The 19192-nt window shown below is 34.4% G+C and overlaps 1 protein-coding gene across 1 annotated transcript in view; it reads left to right on the forward strand.

Annotated features, from left to right (window-relative positions):
- Window positions 1-10925: 10925 nt before the first annotated feature.
- LOC143252058 (acyl-CoA-binding domain-containing protein 6-like) overlaps window positions 10926-19192 on the forward strand; it is a 38095-nt gene continuing 29828 nt past the window's right edge. Inside the window, exons 1-2 of the mRNA XM_076503644.1 lie at window positions 10926-11342; window positions 15260-15324. Of these exons, the coding sequence (XP_076359759.1) occupies window positions 11184-11342; window positions 15260-15324 (224 nt within the window). The 5' untranslated portion in view covers window positions 10926-11183. The remainder of the gene's footprint in view (window positions 11343-15259; window positions 15325-19192) is intronic.

Raw genomic sequence — 19192 nt, forward strand, 5'->3', positions numbered from 1 at the left:
CGAATAATTTTCTCTGGCATAGTTTGACAAAGATCAAAGAATCTTACAAAACTATAGCATTTAAGAACTATTCATCACTTTAAATTTCATTTATTTGAGCTCAGATACTGGCACATCATAGGCCAAAAGAAAGATTTTTCTGTCATGTGAAAAGCTAGACTTTAAGACTTCATTCATTCTATATACAGCTGAGGCCAGAAACTAACGTATCTAGAGTGCTAGACTTCAAGCTTTAGTTATTTTGTATACAGCTGAGACCAAAAAGCAATACATCAAAGGCCAAGCTGTAGCAATATTTATACTTTGATTTTAGCATGCTTCGGCTAAGACAGTAAGCTCTTTTATTGGCCTAAATGTAACCTTAAAGAGCTCACCAAATAGGCTTAACTCACTGGCTTAAACACTTTTCTTTGGTTTGAAGAAAAATAAAGATTTATTTGTGAAAACCACATCTTACTGTCTGATATGTTCATTGTATGGAATCAAGCCCCGGGTTTTAGCTTTGTAAGTCTATAAACCTGCCTTTGTCAAAACATAAATATCCTTAAAAACTAAAACAATAATAAATGTTCAGACTAGACATAAATTTTAGTCACGATAATTTATTTGCATCTTTATCATTCAGAAACTCGCAATATAAACTAGGTTTGATATATGCAATGTATAAATATGTGAACGTTTAAAAAAAAGTGCAATAACTGTAAATAAAGTTCCAAAATGAACTAAGTTTAAAGTACGAAGTAAATAATGTATAATATTCACTATTAGTAACATGGTTCAATCAATATACATACTACCACTGTGGCTCAACGATAAATCTGATGGTTAAAAATCGAGTTTCGAAACAATCCCTGATGAAGCTTTACGCTCAGCAGCAAACAAAAACTAATCAATGTATATTATTAAACATAATATAAAATGATTGCACTACAACTGTTAGGTATTAGACCTTCAGTATTGTACACGAATAATACAACAGGGCATCTTATACAATAATGATAATACAGTAAGTCAAAAGATAGTAATTGCTACAACTGGTAGAAGTCACTGTAAAAAAAAAAAAAAAAAAGACCCTTAAAACATTATTTGACATGAGAAAAACCATCTTTATCATTGATTATTAGAAATTAAACCATTTTATAATAAAACATAACCAATAGTTACATCATAATAATAAGCTTTAACAATGATTAATCCAGATAATTAATTATTTTACACAATAATACTCATAAGTAAAGATTCAGTTTAGTTTAATATTAATTTTTTAGGATGGACTCTTCAGCTGTGACTAATACATGATAAAAATGATAATTTAAACACACAAGAAGAATACAACCAAACTTATAATGTTACAATGCTAAACACATCTAGGAAGAAAAAAAACCAGCTTTAACATAAAATTAATCTTTATTTTATGTAACACAAATCGTGTTTCTGGATAGTATGTGTTATTTCTTAATTGCTTATGTTGTAAAAGTTCAGAAAATGGCCATTATTCCCTTCAAAATTTGCTCTTGTGACCTAGATAATGAAATTTAGAAATTAACCTATTTTGTATGTAAAAACGGGCAAATTTTCACATATTCATTCACATAAGATCGGAATAAAACAACATATGGATCAAGATTTACATGTATTTATATTAAAGTTATAGAAAAATGAACAAAAATGTTTAAAAATAAGTAGTTTTTCGAGATTTGCAAAGTAATGTAAATCACGTTCACGTATCAGTCCCCAAATAGTCTCCCATAATGTTTTCGTTATACGCTCTTTGGTAGCGGCGTTCAACGTCCAGTATATCTTTGTGGAAGCGTTCGACTTGCTTCTCTGAGTATGCTTCCGTGTTTACCTTGATTTTATCAAGATGAACGTCAAGGATATGGACTTTCAGGGACGTCCTGCAGCTCATTTTTCCGTAGTTCTTCACCAGAGCCTCAACCAGTTCCACATAATTTTCGGCCTTCTGATTGCCCAAGAAGCCCAGAACCATACGACAAAGCTGCCACAAGCTGTTTTTATTTTCCAACCGAGCTTCTTGCGGAATTCTTGGCACTCCAGGATCTTTATTTGTGGACATTTATTTAAATGTCTGAAGTTAATTCACTGAAGTTAAACGGTTTGTAATGTTCTAAATCTACAATCAGCGAGCATCTACATTAACAGTTAGCCAGGCATCAGCTAATCCAATAAAATAAACTGATGTGAAAATAGGGCCTCCACCTCGATGCTGGCTAAGTAATTGCCACATAACAGACTCAACGGCACGAGTATCGAAAGCTAGTTTCTAACGGTGTGAGTCTGCATACATACTGCTTTGCCAATAAGGGGGCTACACTAGTTCAAATGACATTCTCAGAAGATTGCTACAGAGTTGAGAGAGGCTTAGACCCTGTGTAACTATTTATCTGAGTCACCTCTCTCGTTGGAAAAATAAATCAGACATTTGTATTTTTATGAAGACATTAAATGTTGTCACCAAGCCCCCCACTGGGACAGCGGTAAGTATATGGATTTACATCGCTAAAATCAGAGGTTCGTGTCACCTCGGTGAACACAACAGATAGACAGATATGGTTTTATTATAAGAAAAAACACACGTATTGTCGCCGGTGAAACTGAAACTTACGGGTGTTTTAAGATTAGTTAGCCGTCAAAAGAAGTGTATATGTGTATCAACAAAGAATTAATTTCCTGTCCGTGAATGTCGATAAAATATTCAGTTCCAGACCGGATATAACACTCAATATTATTTGTAAGTTTATTAAATTCTTGTATGTAAACCTTAATTTGTAATAACCGTTATTATAAATTGTATTTTTTATTTGTTTGTATATTAAAATATATTTGTGTTAAAAATGAAAATTGTGTGTAATAATGTTGTTGGCAAATGTCATAAATTTAATTCATATTAATATTTAATTGACTTATAAGCTCAAAGTTCCGGTTATTTAAAATAGCAATACATCAACATATGTAACATAATAAATCGGAAACTCGTCCGAAACAAATTACAACACTAGATAACAGAATTTTTACTTTTTCTTGTTTCTGGGCTAAAAGTGTTATTTCCCAATCGTTTATGCATAAAGTATATAGAAAAGACCCATTTTTCTCTTCCAACTTTGCTTTTGTGACCTGGGTAATGAAATTTTCAAATTTACCCATTTTCCAGAACATTCCAGGTACATTCAGTGCTGAGTGGCTGAAAGAGAACTTTCTCGAACTTACAAGAATTTTCAAGAACTTTCTAGGATGTTGTAGAACTTAAGAATTCTCAAGAACCTTTTGGAATTTTCCAGGACTTTCTATAGTAATATTAATACAGGAGCTCACCTCTCCAGGTTAGCTCTAGCTGCCCAAGTGAACACATAGACCTATCTAATTTTATCAGAGACGGCATCAAGAAGCTACAAACATTCTCCACACGCATTCAGAAGCCTAAAAACTGTGCTGCTCCATAACGGGAATAGGTATCCGTCTCTTCTCCTGGTTCGTTCGGTGCACCTTAAAGAAGAATACAACAGCGTCAAGACCTTGCCAGAAGCTTTAAAGTATGTTGAGTATAGCTGGGAGGTTATCGGAGACCTCAAAATGGTAGCATTCCTGATGGGTCTTCAAGGAGGCTTTACCAAGTTTCCCTGTTATCTTTGCCTTTGTGACAGCAGGGACACCGCAGCGCACTACATTAGGAAGCACTGGCCACAACGGACCGAGTTCTCTGCGGGGAGACACAATGTCAAGTGTGAGCCACTGGTGGACATCCAGAAGGTGTTGTTCCCACCATTGCACATATAACTGCATCTTATGAAACAATTTGTCACAGCTCTTGATAAGGAGTCTGCAGCCTTCAAGTACCTTCGAGACTATTTCCATAAGCTGTCAGAGGCAAAGGTCAAAGCTGGTGTCTTCGTTGGACCACAAATAAAGATCCTGGAGTGCCAAGAATTCCGCAAGAAGCTCGGTTGGAAAGTAAAAACAGCTTGTTGCAGCTTTGTCGTATGGTTCTGGTCTTCTTGGGCAATCAGAAGGCCGAAAATTATGTGGAACTGGTTGAGGCTCTGGTGAAGAACTACGGAAAAATGAGCTGCAGGACGTCCCTGAAAGTCCATATCCTTGACGTTCATCTTGATAAAATCAAGGTAAACATGGAAGCATACTCAGAGGAGCAAGTCGAACGCTTCCACAAAGATATACTGGACGTTGAACGCAGCTACCAAAGAGCGTGAAACGAAAACATTATGGGAGACTCTATTTGGGGACTGATACGAGAAAGTGATTTACATTACTTTGCAAATCTCGAAAAACTACTTATTTCAAACATTTTTTTTTCATTTTTCTATAACTTTAGTATAAATACATGTAAATCTTGATCCATATGTTATTTCATTCCGATCTTATGTGAATGAATATGTGCTTTTTTGCCTTTTTTTACATACAAAATAGGTTAATTTCTAAATTTCATTATCTAGGTCACAAAAGCAAATTTTGAAGGAAATAATGGCTCTTTTTCTGTACTTTTACAACATAAGCAATTAAGAAATAACACGTACTATCCAGGAACAAAATTTGTTTTAAGTGGTGTTATTAGAGATGTTTCAACTCACTTGGTTAAGTCATTAATAGCAATAATTATGTACCGATTACTTTGTTCAATATTTAGTATGGGCTCCGCAATCCCCATGGCTATTATTTTTCCAAGAGATTAACTAATCAATCCTCTGCTGAAATTTACCCTGTTTCAGCCAGTTCTTTCTATGGGTAGCACTTTCTCTTCAGAGTCTGCATCAGCACCGAATATCTCATCTCAAATGCAACTAGTAAAACCACCATTAAATGTTAACACAGGAAATAACAGTATGAAAACAACAACAAAAAAGCAAGCCTGGTTAACGATCTAGCAATGAAATTAATCAGTGCCCATTTAGGATGTTTTAAATATATTAATAGTGGGTGTTATATAAATGATCTAATCAAGTGAACACCACCAACGCTTTTAAGAGTTACTACCATAACATTTTCTTTAAAAATCATACCCTTTGTCTTTTCATACCAAATGCTATAATTTTTTTAATTATCTTACTTTGTATAAGAGTTACAAGCACGTTAGTGGGTAGAGGCTAACTTGTTTGTGTTTGTTTCAGCTAAATATTATAATTTTGAATTTTACTACGAGAGGCAGCTTGAGAATTTTTTCTCCTCGGTGTGGATTCCTGTACGTGGTGAGGGGACCTCTCAGAAAAGGTAAACTGAAAGTATAGAACCTTGTGTTTGCTGTGCGTGTCGACCCGTGAAGGAAAGGAGAGGATCCTGGTGGTTGAGGGATCTAACCCTAAAAGCACACCACTTTCGCCTTGAATTCCTGTGGACGGGTGGCCTTGGGGTGGCCCCAGGGTCTATTGGTTGGCCCACTTTGGCTAGGATCAACCGAGTGCCAATGTTGGACATTCTCATTGGATGTTGCGGAAAATGATTCTGATGCTCGTGTTTTGGTATAGTGCTCACAAAACCATGATGTTGCTGCAATATCTTTGATTGGCATTGTAGTGCATCCCCTCGTAGAACTCCATGATTTGTGGGGTCAGTGGACATTGAAATGTAATACCTTTATTAGGGATACCCCACTCATGAAAAAATGAAAATGGAAAATGGAAAAAAAGAAACAGATTATCGGAAAACGACCATGCATGGATGACTATATTGTACAGTCACCATCACAATTGGACCCAACACCTCGATTTCTCATTCTGCATTCATTATCTAAGAAATCCTTAGAGCAGGTAGCTCCTTTTTTATTGAAAAGGGATTAGAGGGCTTACTGGCTCCTCCAAGTCAGTAAGAAAGTTATTATCTGGGGATATTTTGGTGGAAACTTCTTCACAACAGCACACCAAACTCCTCTTCAAATCAAAATTCATTGGTAATATACCAATTGAGGTTACTCCCCATGCGACTTTGAATTATTTCAGAGGAGTTATGACTGAGAGAGATTAAAAAAAAACATTCCCGAGTCGGAAATCTTCGTTGGTTTCTCCAACCAAGGCGTTAATACGATACGCCGAATCTTCACCCGTAAAGACGGAATTACGGATCCTACCAATGTTCTACTAACGTTTACATCCACGTCCTCCTGCCACAATCAAAGCAGGTTATCTAAACTGTAAGGTACAGCCAGACATTCCCAACCCTTTCAGATGTTTCAAGTGTTGGTGGTTCGGTCGATTGAAGTAATCATGTCGTGGTTGTTTAATATGTGCTCGTTGTGGTGGGAAAGACCACGACGCCTACGAGTGCGAACTGGAATCACACTGTGTTAAATGTAGTGGCTCACACCCCTCTTGCTCTATTTCTTGCCCTAAGTTGGTGGAGAAAAATGATGTGTAACGCTTGTAGACTATCAACAATATCTCCTACCTAGAAACACAGAAGTTATTGTTCCCCACTCTGTCTCGGACTTAAGTTACTGTACTCTGTTTCACTGCTGCAATGAGATCTCTCCATGCCTTAGACAGAGTCGTTTTCAAGCCAAGCGAAAAGTCTTTTGCCCTCTCTGGTTAAGAAAGTTGACGAGTCAACGTCAACACCCATCTCTGTCCCCGCCATTCCTTCCAGCAGTTCCCAAGATCCACTTCATTTGGCTCTGGCTTCTTTGCATTATCTCGAGTCCATCTTCTTCTCTGGTCCAGGATGCAGAACGATTATTCATTCACGACCTCAGTTGCTAGAATCTTCTTCTAATGACAGAGACCTGCCCACTCGATCTAGAGCAGGATCCATGGAGTTCGATAGACTGCCTTCAAATAAAGAAAAAACGTGATCGAAAACAAAAGGGTTCTCCATCAAATTATCTTTTACATAAAAAAATGCCACATTGATACAGTGGAACTGTCGAGGTTTCCATTCTAATTTAGATGACATCAAGACGCTGATTGATCCTTATCATCCTGTGTGTCTTTCATTACAGGAAACGTTTTCGAGACCTGCCAATATAGTCAACTTATGGCAGTTTTCTTTATATCACAATAACAGGTTGTGTGATGGACGAGAGCATGGAAGTATGGCATTGCTGGTTGACCAGTAAATGCCCGGTCAATCTTTTCCACTCGATACACTCTTAGAGGTTGTAGCTATCTGTGTTTATTTGGGTCATACCAGCACTATCAGTTCTCTCTACCTGTCTCCTGGAGAGACCAATTATCAATCACAATTTGATGCTCTTAACGAGCAGTTGTCATTCTCCTTTTTAATCCTGGGGAACTTTAATTGATATAATTCCCTCTAGGAAGGTGCTGATATTGAAAAGAGGAATAGCTTTATAGAGCATATGCTCTTGGATCACAACTTTTCTCTCTTCAGTACAGGTGTTTATATTTATTTTCATGCACCTAGTCAGTTTTTTACAGCTATTGATCTCTCTGTCTGCTCCCTTTCACTCTTCTTTCACTTTTCATGGATGGGGCAGTAATCATTTTAAGAGAGACTGGCCGTGGTCGATGCCACTTGACCCGCATGCCACGGTAAAAGTTGGATCAGACAAATTTGCCCTTTTTCAATGCTCTCTCAGAACTTGATCCTGCTGTCGTGTGTAAGCCATCGATAGGCGACTTTGTGGTAGCAGTAACTGACTATTATCCAAGCAGCTGTTCAATCTATATCTAAAATTTTGACACGTTTTACACCGTATATTCGTCCATGGTGGAATCCTGCCTGCCACATGTTTTTGAGGCTCTCTGCTGGCCCTGAAGTCACTTTATGTTAGTTCTCGCCCTGTTCTCGTCGATATTCAAAACCGATTGGCCCATTTATCTTTAACAGCTACTTCTATCCAGTTCTTCAGGATATCAGGACATATTCGCTAACACTGCAGCTACGTCTATCTGCTCTGGTGCTACCACTACCTTGCCTCTTCTATACATGAACTATGGTTCTGTATTCACGACTTAGCTATGTGCCAGTTGGCAATCGACTTGGAGTGATCAATGTGATAACAAGATTTTCCGGATAAAACTCTCTGTTGGACTCTTGTTTCCATAAGGACTAGAAGTAGGAAGTTGTTTTAGCTAGACTACACATTGGTCACACTTGTTTAACTCATCGTTTCTTTTCATCTGGGACTGATGCACCAATGTATGGCCTGTGTGATACTTAAGTCTCAGTAGCCCACATTTTACTGTCGTTACGACTCTGAACGAGGGCACCATTTTAGAAATGTTTTCTCCATTGGTTTACCCCTGAAGCTGGACAGTGTCATTGGTAATGGTAACACTGTCTACCTTACATATGTTTTTAATATTTTAAGGGCCTTTGGCATTTTTATATGTATTTAAATTTTTATCTTATGTTAGACCACTGTTTTAACTTCATTTACTTTTACAGTTTATAATAATTTTACTGTAATTTCAATTTTTACCGGTTTTTGGCAGAGCTAGCCTAGTTGCATTGCGCCTTAAAACGCCAAAGAACCAACCATTGAGAATTTTTTTCATACAACGTACACATACCTATATATACCATAATATAACATTTAAAATCAGGAACAGCCTATTGAGTCAAAGAGGCTATCCAATCAATTGAAATTAAACTATTTGTTTTCTCTAGTTTTCTGAAAAAGTACATTCTAATTTAATTTTGCAATGGTTTTGTCAACTATTCAATTATTGTTCCTTCTATAATTTATTTAAACTACACATTTTTAGTTATATTAAAATGCTAACTTACATTCTTGAATTTGAATACGCTTGTATTATTGAACTCTAACGTACAAATATTGATGTTGTGGGAGATTGTGTAAATTAGCTAGTCACATGATATTTAACCTTTTAGTAGAACAACTGAATGAAAACCCTCCCTTGATCTTGTTTGTTTGTTTTCTAACTTCGCGCAAAGCCACACGAGGGCTATCTGTGCTAGTCGTCCCTAATTTAGCAGTGTAAGACTAGCAGAAAGGCAACTAGTCATCACTACCCTCTGCCAACTCTTGGGCTACTCTTTTACCAACAAACAGTGGAAATGACTGCAACTTTATAACGCCCCCACATTTGAAAGGACAAGCATGTTTGGTGCGACGGGGATTCGAATCCACGACTCTCAAGTTATGATCGGGCGTGCTACCACCTTACCATTCCTCACCTTCTTTGATCTTAAATGAGTTAATTCACGAAATACAGTTAGAACAAATTATTGCTGATTCTTATGCAATATCATTATTGATCTTGAAGTGATTTTATTTTGAAATATTGTGTTTTCTTCTGATGTATGTTTCTTTATTTTTCTGGGTTTTGTTTTCTCTAATTTTTTATTTATTGAAATAAATAACATTGATAGTTATGGTGTATTGTTTGTATCAAGTCCCGGACAGACACAAACTTACTAACTGTTTGCTTGTGAGTGATAAAATTTGCATTCCAATCGTTTGAAGGTTATTATTTTGGATTTCTATTGTTATTACAGTTTAATAAATATTTTTGTACGACATCTGTGACAGAGGCTTTTTGTTTTAGTCCTTAAAAGTCTTATTATTCTCAATATTAAGTTGGAAAAAAAGGTAAGGCATCAGTACTATAAATTTCATCAACAATCTTAAAAACTTCAATAAGACATCCTCTCAGACTTTTTTTTTCAAATGAAAAAATTTCCATCTCAGATATCATCATAATGGCTCTCCTTTAGATAAGGCCAGGTGGGTTAAGGCGTTCAACTCGTAATCTGAGGGTCGCGGGTTCGAAACCCAGTCGCACCAAACATGCTCGCCCTTTCAGCCGTAGGGGCATTGTAATGTTATAGTTAATCCCACTATTCGTTGGTAAAAGAGTATGCCAAGAGTTGACGGTGGGTGGTGATGATTAGCTGCCTTCTTTCTAGTCTTACACTGCTAAATTAGGAACGGCTAACGCAGATAGCCCTCGTGTTGCTTTGCGCGAAATTCAAAAACAAAAAAAGAAATATGGTAATAACTTTAAAGTTAAAAATATAAGTGCAAAATTAGTTTGGTGCTCACAAGCAAAACAATGTGATAAAGTGTTGTTTTTATCATTTGGCAGAATGGCATATGGATTTACTTATATTCTATTATAATTAAATCCACCTGTCATCTATTCATTTAATTATTATCCAAACCCACTAAAAACCCTTAATGGGCCGGCATGGCCTGATGGTTAAGGAATTTGACTTATAATCTTGACTTATAATCCTTATCTCGCCAAACATGCTCGCCCTTTCAGACGTGGGGGCGTTATAAGGTTATAATTAATCCCACTATTGGTTGGTAAAAGAGGAGCCTACGAGTTGGCGGTTGGTCGTGATGACTAGCTCCCTTCCCTCTTGTCTTACACAGCTAAATTAGGGACGGCTAGCGCAGATAGCCCTCGTGTAGCTTCGCGTGAAAATTCAAAACAAAACAACGGCCTAAATCCTTTTTGTGAAGCAGTAGCATACTCTACACCACCAGCAGCATCATAAGAATGAGCCCTTAAATATATCACTCGTGTTATTAAATTACATGCAGCCATTTTTTCGATCCAACGAACTAACTTATCTTCTTTTTCTAGTAATATAATTCTTATTTGACAACTGTGGTCAACGTTAGAATAGTCAATTAAAACAATTACACGAGGGTTTGCTATTTAGGTTATTTAACTCAGAGGCTGGTTATTTTTTCCCCTTTTTCTATAAATCAGTTCAAGTACTAGCATATAATTTTTGTCTTGTTTCATTATATAACGTACTCCGCTAGTACAACGGTAAATCTACGGATTTACCACAGTAAAATCAGAGGTTCGATTCCCCTCGGTGGGCTCAGTATATAGCCCGATGTGGTTTGGCTATAATAAAACACACACATCACTATATTATAAGTATTAATTTCATTAGTTATGAACGTAGGTTTATAATATTAACAGCTGAAAAAATGTAAGCTATATGATGCTTCTTATGACAAATTACATTCCCAAAGGGAACTGTGTTTTGTTTTTTATTTATTTCGATTCCCCTCGGTGAGCTCAGCAGATAGCTCGATGTGGCTTTGTTATAAGAAAACATACATACATTTCATTATTTTATTTCGTTCATATGTTTCATAGGATACCAAGTTTTGTGCAAATGAGGCCGAAAGTCGAAATAATGGTTTAAGTTTCCGTTGCAGGGAGTTGCAGTTGCGAGCATAATTTTGTTAAGAGACATTTAAAGCCATGGCAAAAAGTGAAGAAAATTGTGAATCTCCAGTATATGATGATGAATATGATGAAGAACTTACAAAGTTGTTTGAAAGTGCTGCTGATTGTGTTGCTTCCATAGCTGATGACTTTGATGATGATCAGTTATTGGTATTCTATGGTTTATATAAACAAGTAGGTTAAAATGGACTTACATTATTAAATAGTAATATGTTATTAGATTTACGAGAGAGAAAAAGAAAAGCGTGTTTGTCAGCTTAATTTATTCTGATACTTTAAGCATTTTCATATAAATTGTAAAATGAATAAATGGCTTGTTTAAGCCTAAACAAAGTGAACTAGATGGTGGGAAGGGTTATAAGTAACTTATTTCTATAAGTAAATGCATGCAGCACTTAGAAATTGACTTTATGATTTTTATCATGATGAACTTCATTCTGCACCAGACAAAATTATCCAGTTTTAGTTGGTATAGCTCAACATTTACTGTATTAGTTCTCTTCCTGGTAGATCTTTCAAATTGAATCTCATTGTTATACTCATTGTCATAAGGTATTGTATTTTTTCTGCCATACACCTAATGATTTATCTTTTATGCATCTTGGTTTTGCAGTGGAAAAAAAAATATAACAATTTCCTTAACAATCTCAAGCTTCATAATAAGATACATTTGTTTTCTCAAGATTAAATAATTTCAGAAATTTAATGTGATCTCTATGACAACTTTTTCTTTCTCAGACTCAAGTACCATCCTAGAAATGCTCCTCAGAAATCTTTCCAACAATGCAATGTTCTTCCTAAGATTAGGAGCCCAAGACAACATGGTGTTCCATGTAGACTAGCTAGTGACCTATAGGATGAAATTGTTACCTCTTTTAGAGTTTTATTCAATATTGCTGTAGGTATAACCTAAACTCTTAATAATCTTAATAAACCACTAGCAACAGCATACTGCATGGATAGCTTAAGAAACTAATCAAACAGAACACCAAGATCCTTTACTTTCATAATACTCTCAGGGTTATTTTCGTAGAAATAACATCTATAATTTAGATTATTGTAAGAGTCCACAAATGAAAGCTAAGGAGAATATATTGTATGTTAACCACACTACCTCTACCTCTCAAGAAGAGATGAAGTGAAAAGAGAATTAGTAAGTAATGGCAATGGACTTTGATGGAAAAACTGCATGAAGTAAGACTTGAGAAGCATAATACAGGGTGTTCGGAAAGTCTCTGTGCAGTTTTGTAATAACAGCGATAACAGCATTCACTCAGTCTATTTCAAACCAGCAACTGATAGCAGTGTTCAGAAACAAAATAAGAATGATCCAAACCTGTATTGATGCCAGCGGGGATCACTTTCAACATTGTTTATAATTGTCATTCATATTTACCTCCTGTATTCTATATTGAAACATGTCTGTTAATAAATATATAAGTGCACAGTGACTTTCTGAACACCCTGTATAATGAAATAGAAATACTCCACTGAAAATACAAATTATTACAATTATGAAACATGACAAAATAAAACTTATTTTAAGTAAAACATCTATCACAAGGCTCAGAATGGCCAGGTGGATTAAAGTGTTCGAATCGTAATTGAGGGTCACGGGTTCGAATCCTCATCGCACCAAACATGCTCACCCTTTAAGCTGTGGAGGTGTTATAATGTGACGGTCAGTCCCACTATTCATTGGTAAAAGAGTAGCCCAAATGATGATTAGCTGCCTTGCGTCTAGTCTTACACTGCCAAATTTGGGACAGCTAGTGCAGATAGCCCATGTAGCTTTGTGCAAAATTCAAAAAAAAAATTACCACAAACTTTGATACAAAAGCTATTTTGAAAAGTAATTTTTTTAAATAAAAAATACACCACTTGTGTATTAAACAAGATAAGTTTGTTAGAGATCATTATTAGAGAGGTTGTGTAATTTGATTTTTAATAAATAATGCATAGCATGTTCTTGGAAAAGGATCTTCCTTTGTAAACAATCTTTAAGGTACCTTACAAGCAACTAATTAGTAAGTATGAATCCTAGGGCAGTTATTATAAGAAATAGATTAAAAAGTTAGCTTATTGCTGTAAAATAAAGCCAAGTGATAGTTTTAAAATTTTTTATCAGTTGGGAGAACATGATTCTAAGTGTAATTCTGTTTGTTTTATTTAAGTTCAGTTTTTTGATAGGAATGTTTTCAGATTCTACAATGATTACAAATTACAAAAAAAAATCTTATGTTGTAAAACGAAGTTTCTTTACTGCACAATCATCTTAACAGGCTTAGTAAGTTGGACAGTAAGTTAGTTTTAATGTTTAATTAAGGACATACTTATACTTGTTGTGAAATAATATAATTGGTATTGTATATTGGTAAAGACAATTTCAGTGTAATTATTGGTAAAAAGCACATGACCTTTGGCTAAAACTTTCATTAGTAGAGCTTTGTTTGTTGAAAGTTATTTGGACATTAGGTATTTCATAGTTATATATATTATTTTCTCTATGCAGATTTGAACCAGAGGCCTTCCATAAGTCAAATTAGTGCTCTGTCAACTGAGCCAAAGAGTTAATCCACTCGTGTATACATACAGTACTAAGACATTTAACAACTAACTACCATAATTTTCCCCTCTCATAAATAAGACCTGTTTTCAGGCCTTGTCTCAGGGTTATAGGATAGCCATACATTGGGCACCAAGTTTTATTTTGATAACTTCAAATTTATTATTTCCTGGGCTCAGATCTGAATCTGAGACATATGCTTCAGATGAGTGCTCTGCAAACTTAGCCAAGGGGTTAACCCACTAACAGTTACTGGTAAAGCATTTTATAATAAACTGTCATATGTAACTGATGAGTACTCACTTAAAGCATTTTATAATAAACTGTCATATGTAACTGATGAGTACTCACTAAGAGTATTTTGTAGTTTTATACCAAAAAAGGACATGGTAGGAAGTCAATAGAAAGTCTACAAGAACAATACAAAAAATTTTAGAAACATTGAGGTACGAAAAGAACCTTATATGCATATATATGTATATATTGTTTGTTTAGTTGACTTTGCCAAGATCTTTCAAAGAGGTTGGATAATTTGTGTTTTTGGATGGTATGTAGGAATGGTGTGATGTGAAATTGGAAACAAACTTAAATATTAAAGATAATAACAAGATACTTTTGAAGTCTTAATAGAATCTTTCTTTTCAGCAGAAGTGTGTATAAATATGAGTTTGTTTCAGTTATGAACTTAAAGAATTTTAGCCTTATCAGGATTTATTTTTGTATATTGCATGTGGATAGATGAATTTAATTACATTTAGTTTTGTTTGGTTCTTTTTGGATCAAGCACATTTGTCCTTCTAATATTTTGCTTATTTATACATATCTATAATTTTTATTTTACAATTAATTGTTTATATGAGTTTAAAACCTGGTGCTTTTGAACTGTTGATGTCTAGTTAATATTTTGCAGCTTTGTACTCTACCAGTTATGTTATCTGTAATGAAATATTTTCATTGTTTTAATTGTCAATTTGTTTTTTGAAAAAGAAGTATTTTTATGATATCAAGTTTCATTGTGTTTATCCCTTGAATTTATGGTTCTCCTACTTTAAATAGTGGTGTCCCCTAACTCAACAAAGTTTCTGTTGCATGCCCCCCTTTAACATTAGAAAAAAAAATTGTAAGTGATGACAGCAAAATCAAAATTTTTTGTTTACTAATTTTTATTTTTTATTTTTTAAAGAAACAAATACTTGTAAGATGTGAGTAAATGTAAGGCAAAAAATAAAGCTTTGTGGTCAAATTGATAATTTTGTTAGTTTATTGTGGTCTCCAACTCTTCTGTTTCTTCTGCTGTTACTTTTGGGCTCTCCCAACAAAAGGTCATGGCTCTCCAGCCACTATTACATGCTCACTCCAGGAATCAATCCCCACAGTTTGGAAAACATTGCCTTAAGTAACTAATTGTAAACAAATACTACATTTGTTGGTATGTAACAAAATGCATGTATTACTGTGAAAGGTCAATTTCTTTCATACAAGTAATGAATTGTACTTGTCATTTTAAACTGAAGGAATTTTTCAGGCACAAGAAGGGCCATGTCTGAAGAATAAGCCAGGGATTTTTGACTTTAAAGGAAAGAAAAAATGGTTAGTTGTGTTTTATCAATTTCTGTGCCACTGAAAAGTGTATCTACTCTTAAAATTGAGTTATATTTTTGAGGTACAAACATTTTCATTAATATAATATATTATATTGATTTATGAACCTATGGCATTGTTTAGCAGTACATAAACAGTTGCACTTCTATTCTCCATCATAGAATTATTCATTCTTTAAATATCAAAATAATATTTGATACTTTGATTTAGATGTTCATATATGCAAGAAATTGACTGACCACATACTATTCTTCATATCAAAAATGTCATATATTATTTGTGTAATCTCTAAAACCTAAATACGTTTCAAACATTTGTTTTCAGTAAGATTTTATATTTTATGTTATTTTCTACACTAACTGTGTAAGATCTGTCATGTGACCAACCTCGTAACCATCATAAAAAATTAGGAAATAAATATAAATTATGTTTTTTCATGCTTGAATGACTACATATTACAACATGTAAATACAAATGTTTAGCCTAAGTAGCTTAAGACTCATAATGCTATATATTTACATATATATTTATTATTTGGACCATCCAGTCATACTACCATTACTAACTTGCATTGACATAGTGCACATGCACTGATGTTATGTATCTACTCAGTTGCTGCTAGACTTAGGTTGCTAAGCATTTTAAAATTGTAAATGTAGAGGATATCAAACACAATTTTTGGGGGGTTTATATGTATATATACAGTTAAATAATACAAAAAATCTTAAATAATTACACTGATAACAGAATTTCACTATGATTTACTAAGCTTAGTAACTACGATGTATTTAGATATGAAAAATATGAAACTTTGAGCAGACCAAAGACGACCCTACCTCATTGAAGTTGTGGATCAGAAAACATGGTAACTTTTTCAGAGATTAAAGTTGTTGAGAAAACCACTGTGGAGATATTCTAAGCATTTCATCAGTTATCCACATGTCATATACTATCGTAAGAGTATTTAAAAAATCATTTCAAAAAATGAAGAGAGTTGAGTGGGCCACCATGTTTAGTTTAGTACATAAGCCATATCTAATCAAAATAAAAATATATGAGGTTCTTATTTTATATTCTAGCATGTCAATATTAGTAATTTGAGTTCCTTATTTGTACAAAATTATAGACTTGGTATTTTGATATCACAAACATCTAATTTTAAACAGTGGTGCATTCAATATACTACGTGATTCATTAAAATTTATATTTAGATGTGTTCTTTTAATGTTTACTTTTACATCAACTCCTATATAACATTAAAGTTTGAATTATAATCTACAATTTCATTCAAAACTTATTGACAAATTCATAAAATTCTAGCTCAATAAAATTTTAAATGCAAGTCAACAAACAAGATGGCATGGCCTTTGACCTGTGACCCATTGGGAAAGGGTTAAATAAACTATAGCCTTGTATTTCAGAGAAATTTCTATCATCAAAATAATCTATATTTAATCATGTTTTAGTTTATCCCATTATATCTCCATACATCCTAACATTGTTCTAAATTCATCCAATTTATGTCTTATAGTTCTAGTATTACAACAGTAAAAATTAATCCTACTTTAAAAAACCACTGTTAAACTCATTTCTTGTGCTAAATTTTTCTCTGCATCTTTCTTTTTGCATTTATTTTGCCCTAACCATCACCACTTTTTCCTACTGTAAAACTTTCCTTACAGCTGAGTTTATAGCCCTTGAAAAGAAAAAAGCCAGCCCCTATCATATTTAAATGTAAACCATCCATTCCAAAAAAATACCTCCCTTCTCCTGTTACAATAGTACCATAAATACAACCAAACAGTCTTCTCATCCTTGCATATTAATCAAAGTCTAGCATACAGCCCTAATGATCTACTTTCAGTTTCATCCCATATTTAATTCTTGGCAATATTACTGACACAGTTAGGTTATGGCCCTTTTCTGTAAGTTTTAAATGCCTATATCAACCCCTTCTACTTATTAATTAGCTTCTCTGATTTTGTTTGGTTTGAATCCCCGTCACACCAAACATGCTCGCCCTTTCAGCCATGGGGGCTTTATAATGTGACGGTCAGTCCCTCTATTCGTTGGTAGAAGAGTAGCCCAAGAATTGGCAGTGGTAGGTGTTGACTAGCTGCATTCCCTCTGGTCTTATACTTATAAATTAGGAACAGCTAGTGCAGATAGACCTTGAGTAGCTTTGCAGAAATTCAAAACAAACAAACCAAACTTCTCTGATATACTTTTCCCTACATCATTAGCCCTTGTATATTCAACAAAAACTTCATCATTGCTTAGTCCCCATTTATTATATTTCTTAGTCTGTCAGTTAAGTTCTTCACCAATGACCCTGGTTAACATAACATAATCCTTTTTTTCATTATTTATCCCACATATTATCTTATCCACATGAGTTGTCAAAGAATTACCTGTAACAGTAACTTCCATAAGTTTAACATTTACATCTTTCTTTGTCCATTTTGTTTTCTTTCCCTCCAATAGCTTCCCATATGAACAAACTAAGGGCTCAGATCTGTTGCTTAACAGAACATGCTCATTTTGTTTAAATCCACTACATTAGTAGTTTTAAGTCCTACTAGTACTGTTTCTAATTTCTTAAGTGATTGCTAGCTGATGTGTCTCTTGTAACTCAGAACGGCTGGTATGGGTATTAACACTTTTACTGATAAGGAGAGAACAACATTTCGACCTTCTTAGGTTATCTTCAGTATATAAAAGCTTAAGCTCCTCTTGAAATCCTGCTGCCATTTCCCAGATCTTACATTTCTCTTTATCTGTTGTCTCTACTCTAATTATGGTTGTCTCCAACTATTCCTCTAACCTGCAAACTGTATACAAACAAATTGCACGTCTTTATTGCTGGTTTTCTCAAAAGTACATACCAGTCCCAAATAAAACCCACTCATTGCACCTGCCACACCCAACAGACTATGAATGCTTGTCTTCTACACTAGTCCTGACCATTGAATTTGTAGCATAGGAATAAATAAAACACACCAGTAGTCAGTTAAAGGTGATGCAGTCATCAACATATCATAAGCACAACAAAAGGATGTTTTATCTTTCAAAACTGTCCTTGCACACTCATTCTTGAGAAGAATCCACTCTTCATTTTTCAACAAATCATCAACTCCTTTCTTAAATTAAAATGTTGACACCAACTATTTCTGATAGCAACTTAGTCCATAAGCCAATCTTTTTGTTAGGGAAATAAAATTGTCTTGACTAGAATCCAGCTTACCTTTTTCCAAATTTAACCTTATATTCACTCATCTTATTGTCTTTGGAGAACTGTTCAAATACTTCAGAGGCTTTTGTCTAATTGATCACTAGATTAGGTAAACTGTAATAAGATCATCTCTTACCCTTCTTTTCTCAAGAAAAAGTAAATTAAGAAATAACTTCCATTTTTAAAACAATTTTTGTAGCTCTCCTCCAACCCCTTTCCAATGAATCAATATCATTTCTTATATAAGGAGTTTGAAACTGGTCAACTGGCATCACAAAACAATAGCAAGAATTACAGGTCTATTCTTATTGTGAAGACAGTTCAATAGGTTGCCTAGTCTATTGAAGAGGGACAATCCTGCTCTAATTTCTCCAAAAATCAAATTCTTAAGGCACTAAAAACAAAGATCCATTTTGACTTGGCCAATTAATAGCAACCTTTTGCTTCTATCCATCAAACCATCCTACAGTCAAATTAACTGATCTTTCATCCCCAACCTCTACTGATTGGATTTTCTAAGTTAATATTCTGTGTGACATCTTATTAAAAAAAAATAGATATTTTGAAAATATATGTCCATCCTTTCCATCATACAGTTAATGATTATCAGAAGAAAAGAATTAA

The sequence above is a fragment of the Tachypleus tridentatus genome, chromosome 6 (genome assembly GCF_004210375.1).
Source record: "Tachypleus tridentatus isolate NWPU-2018 chromosome 6, ASM421037v1, whole genome shotgun sequence".
NCBI lineage: Eukaryota > Metazoa > Arthropoda > Merostomata > Xiphosura > Limulidae > Tachypleus > Tachypleus tridentatus.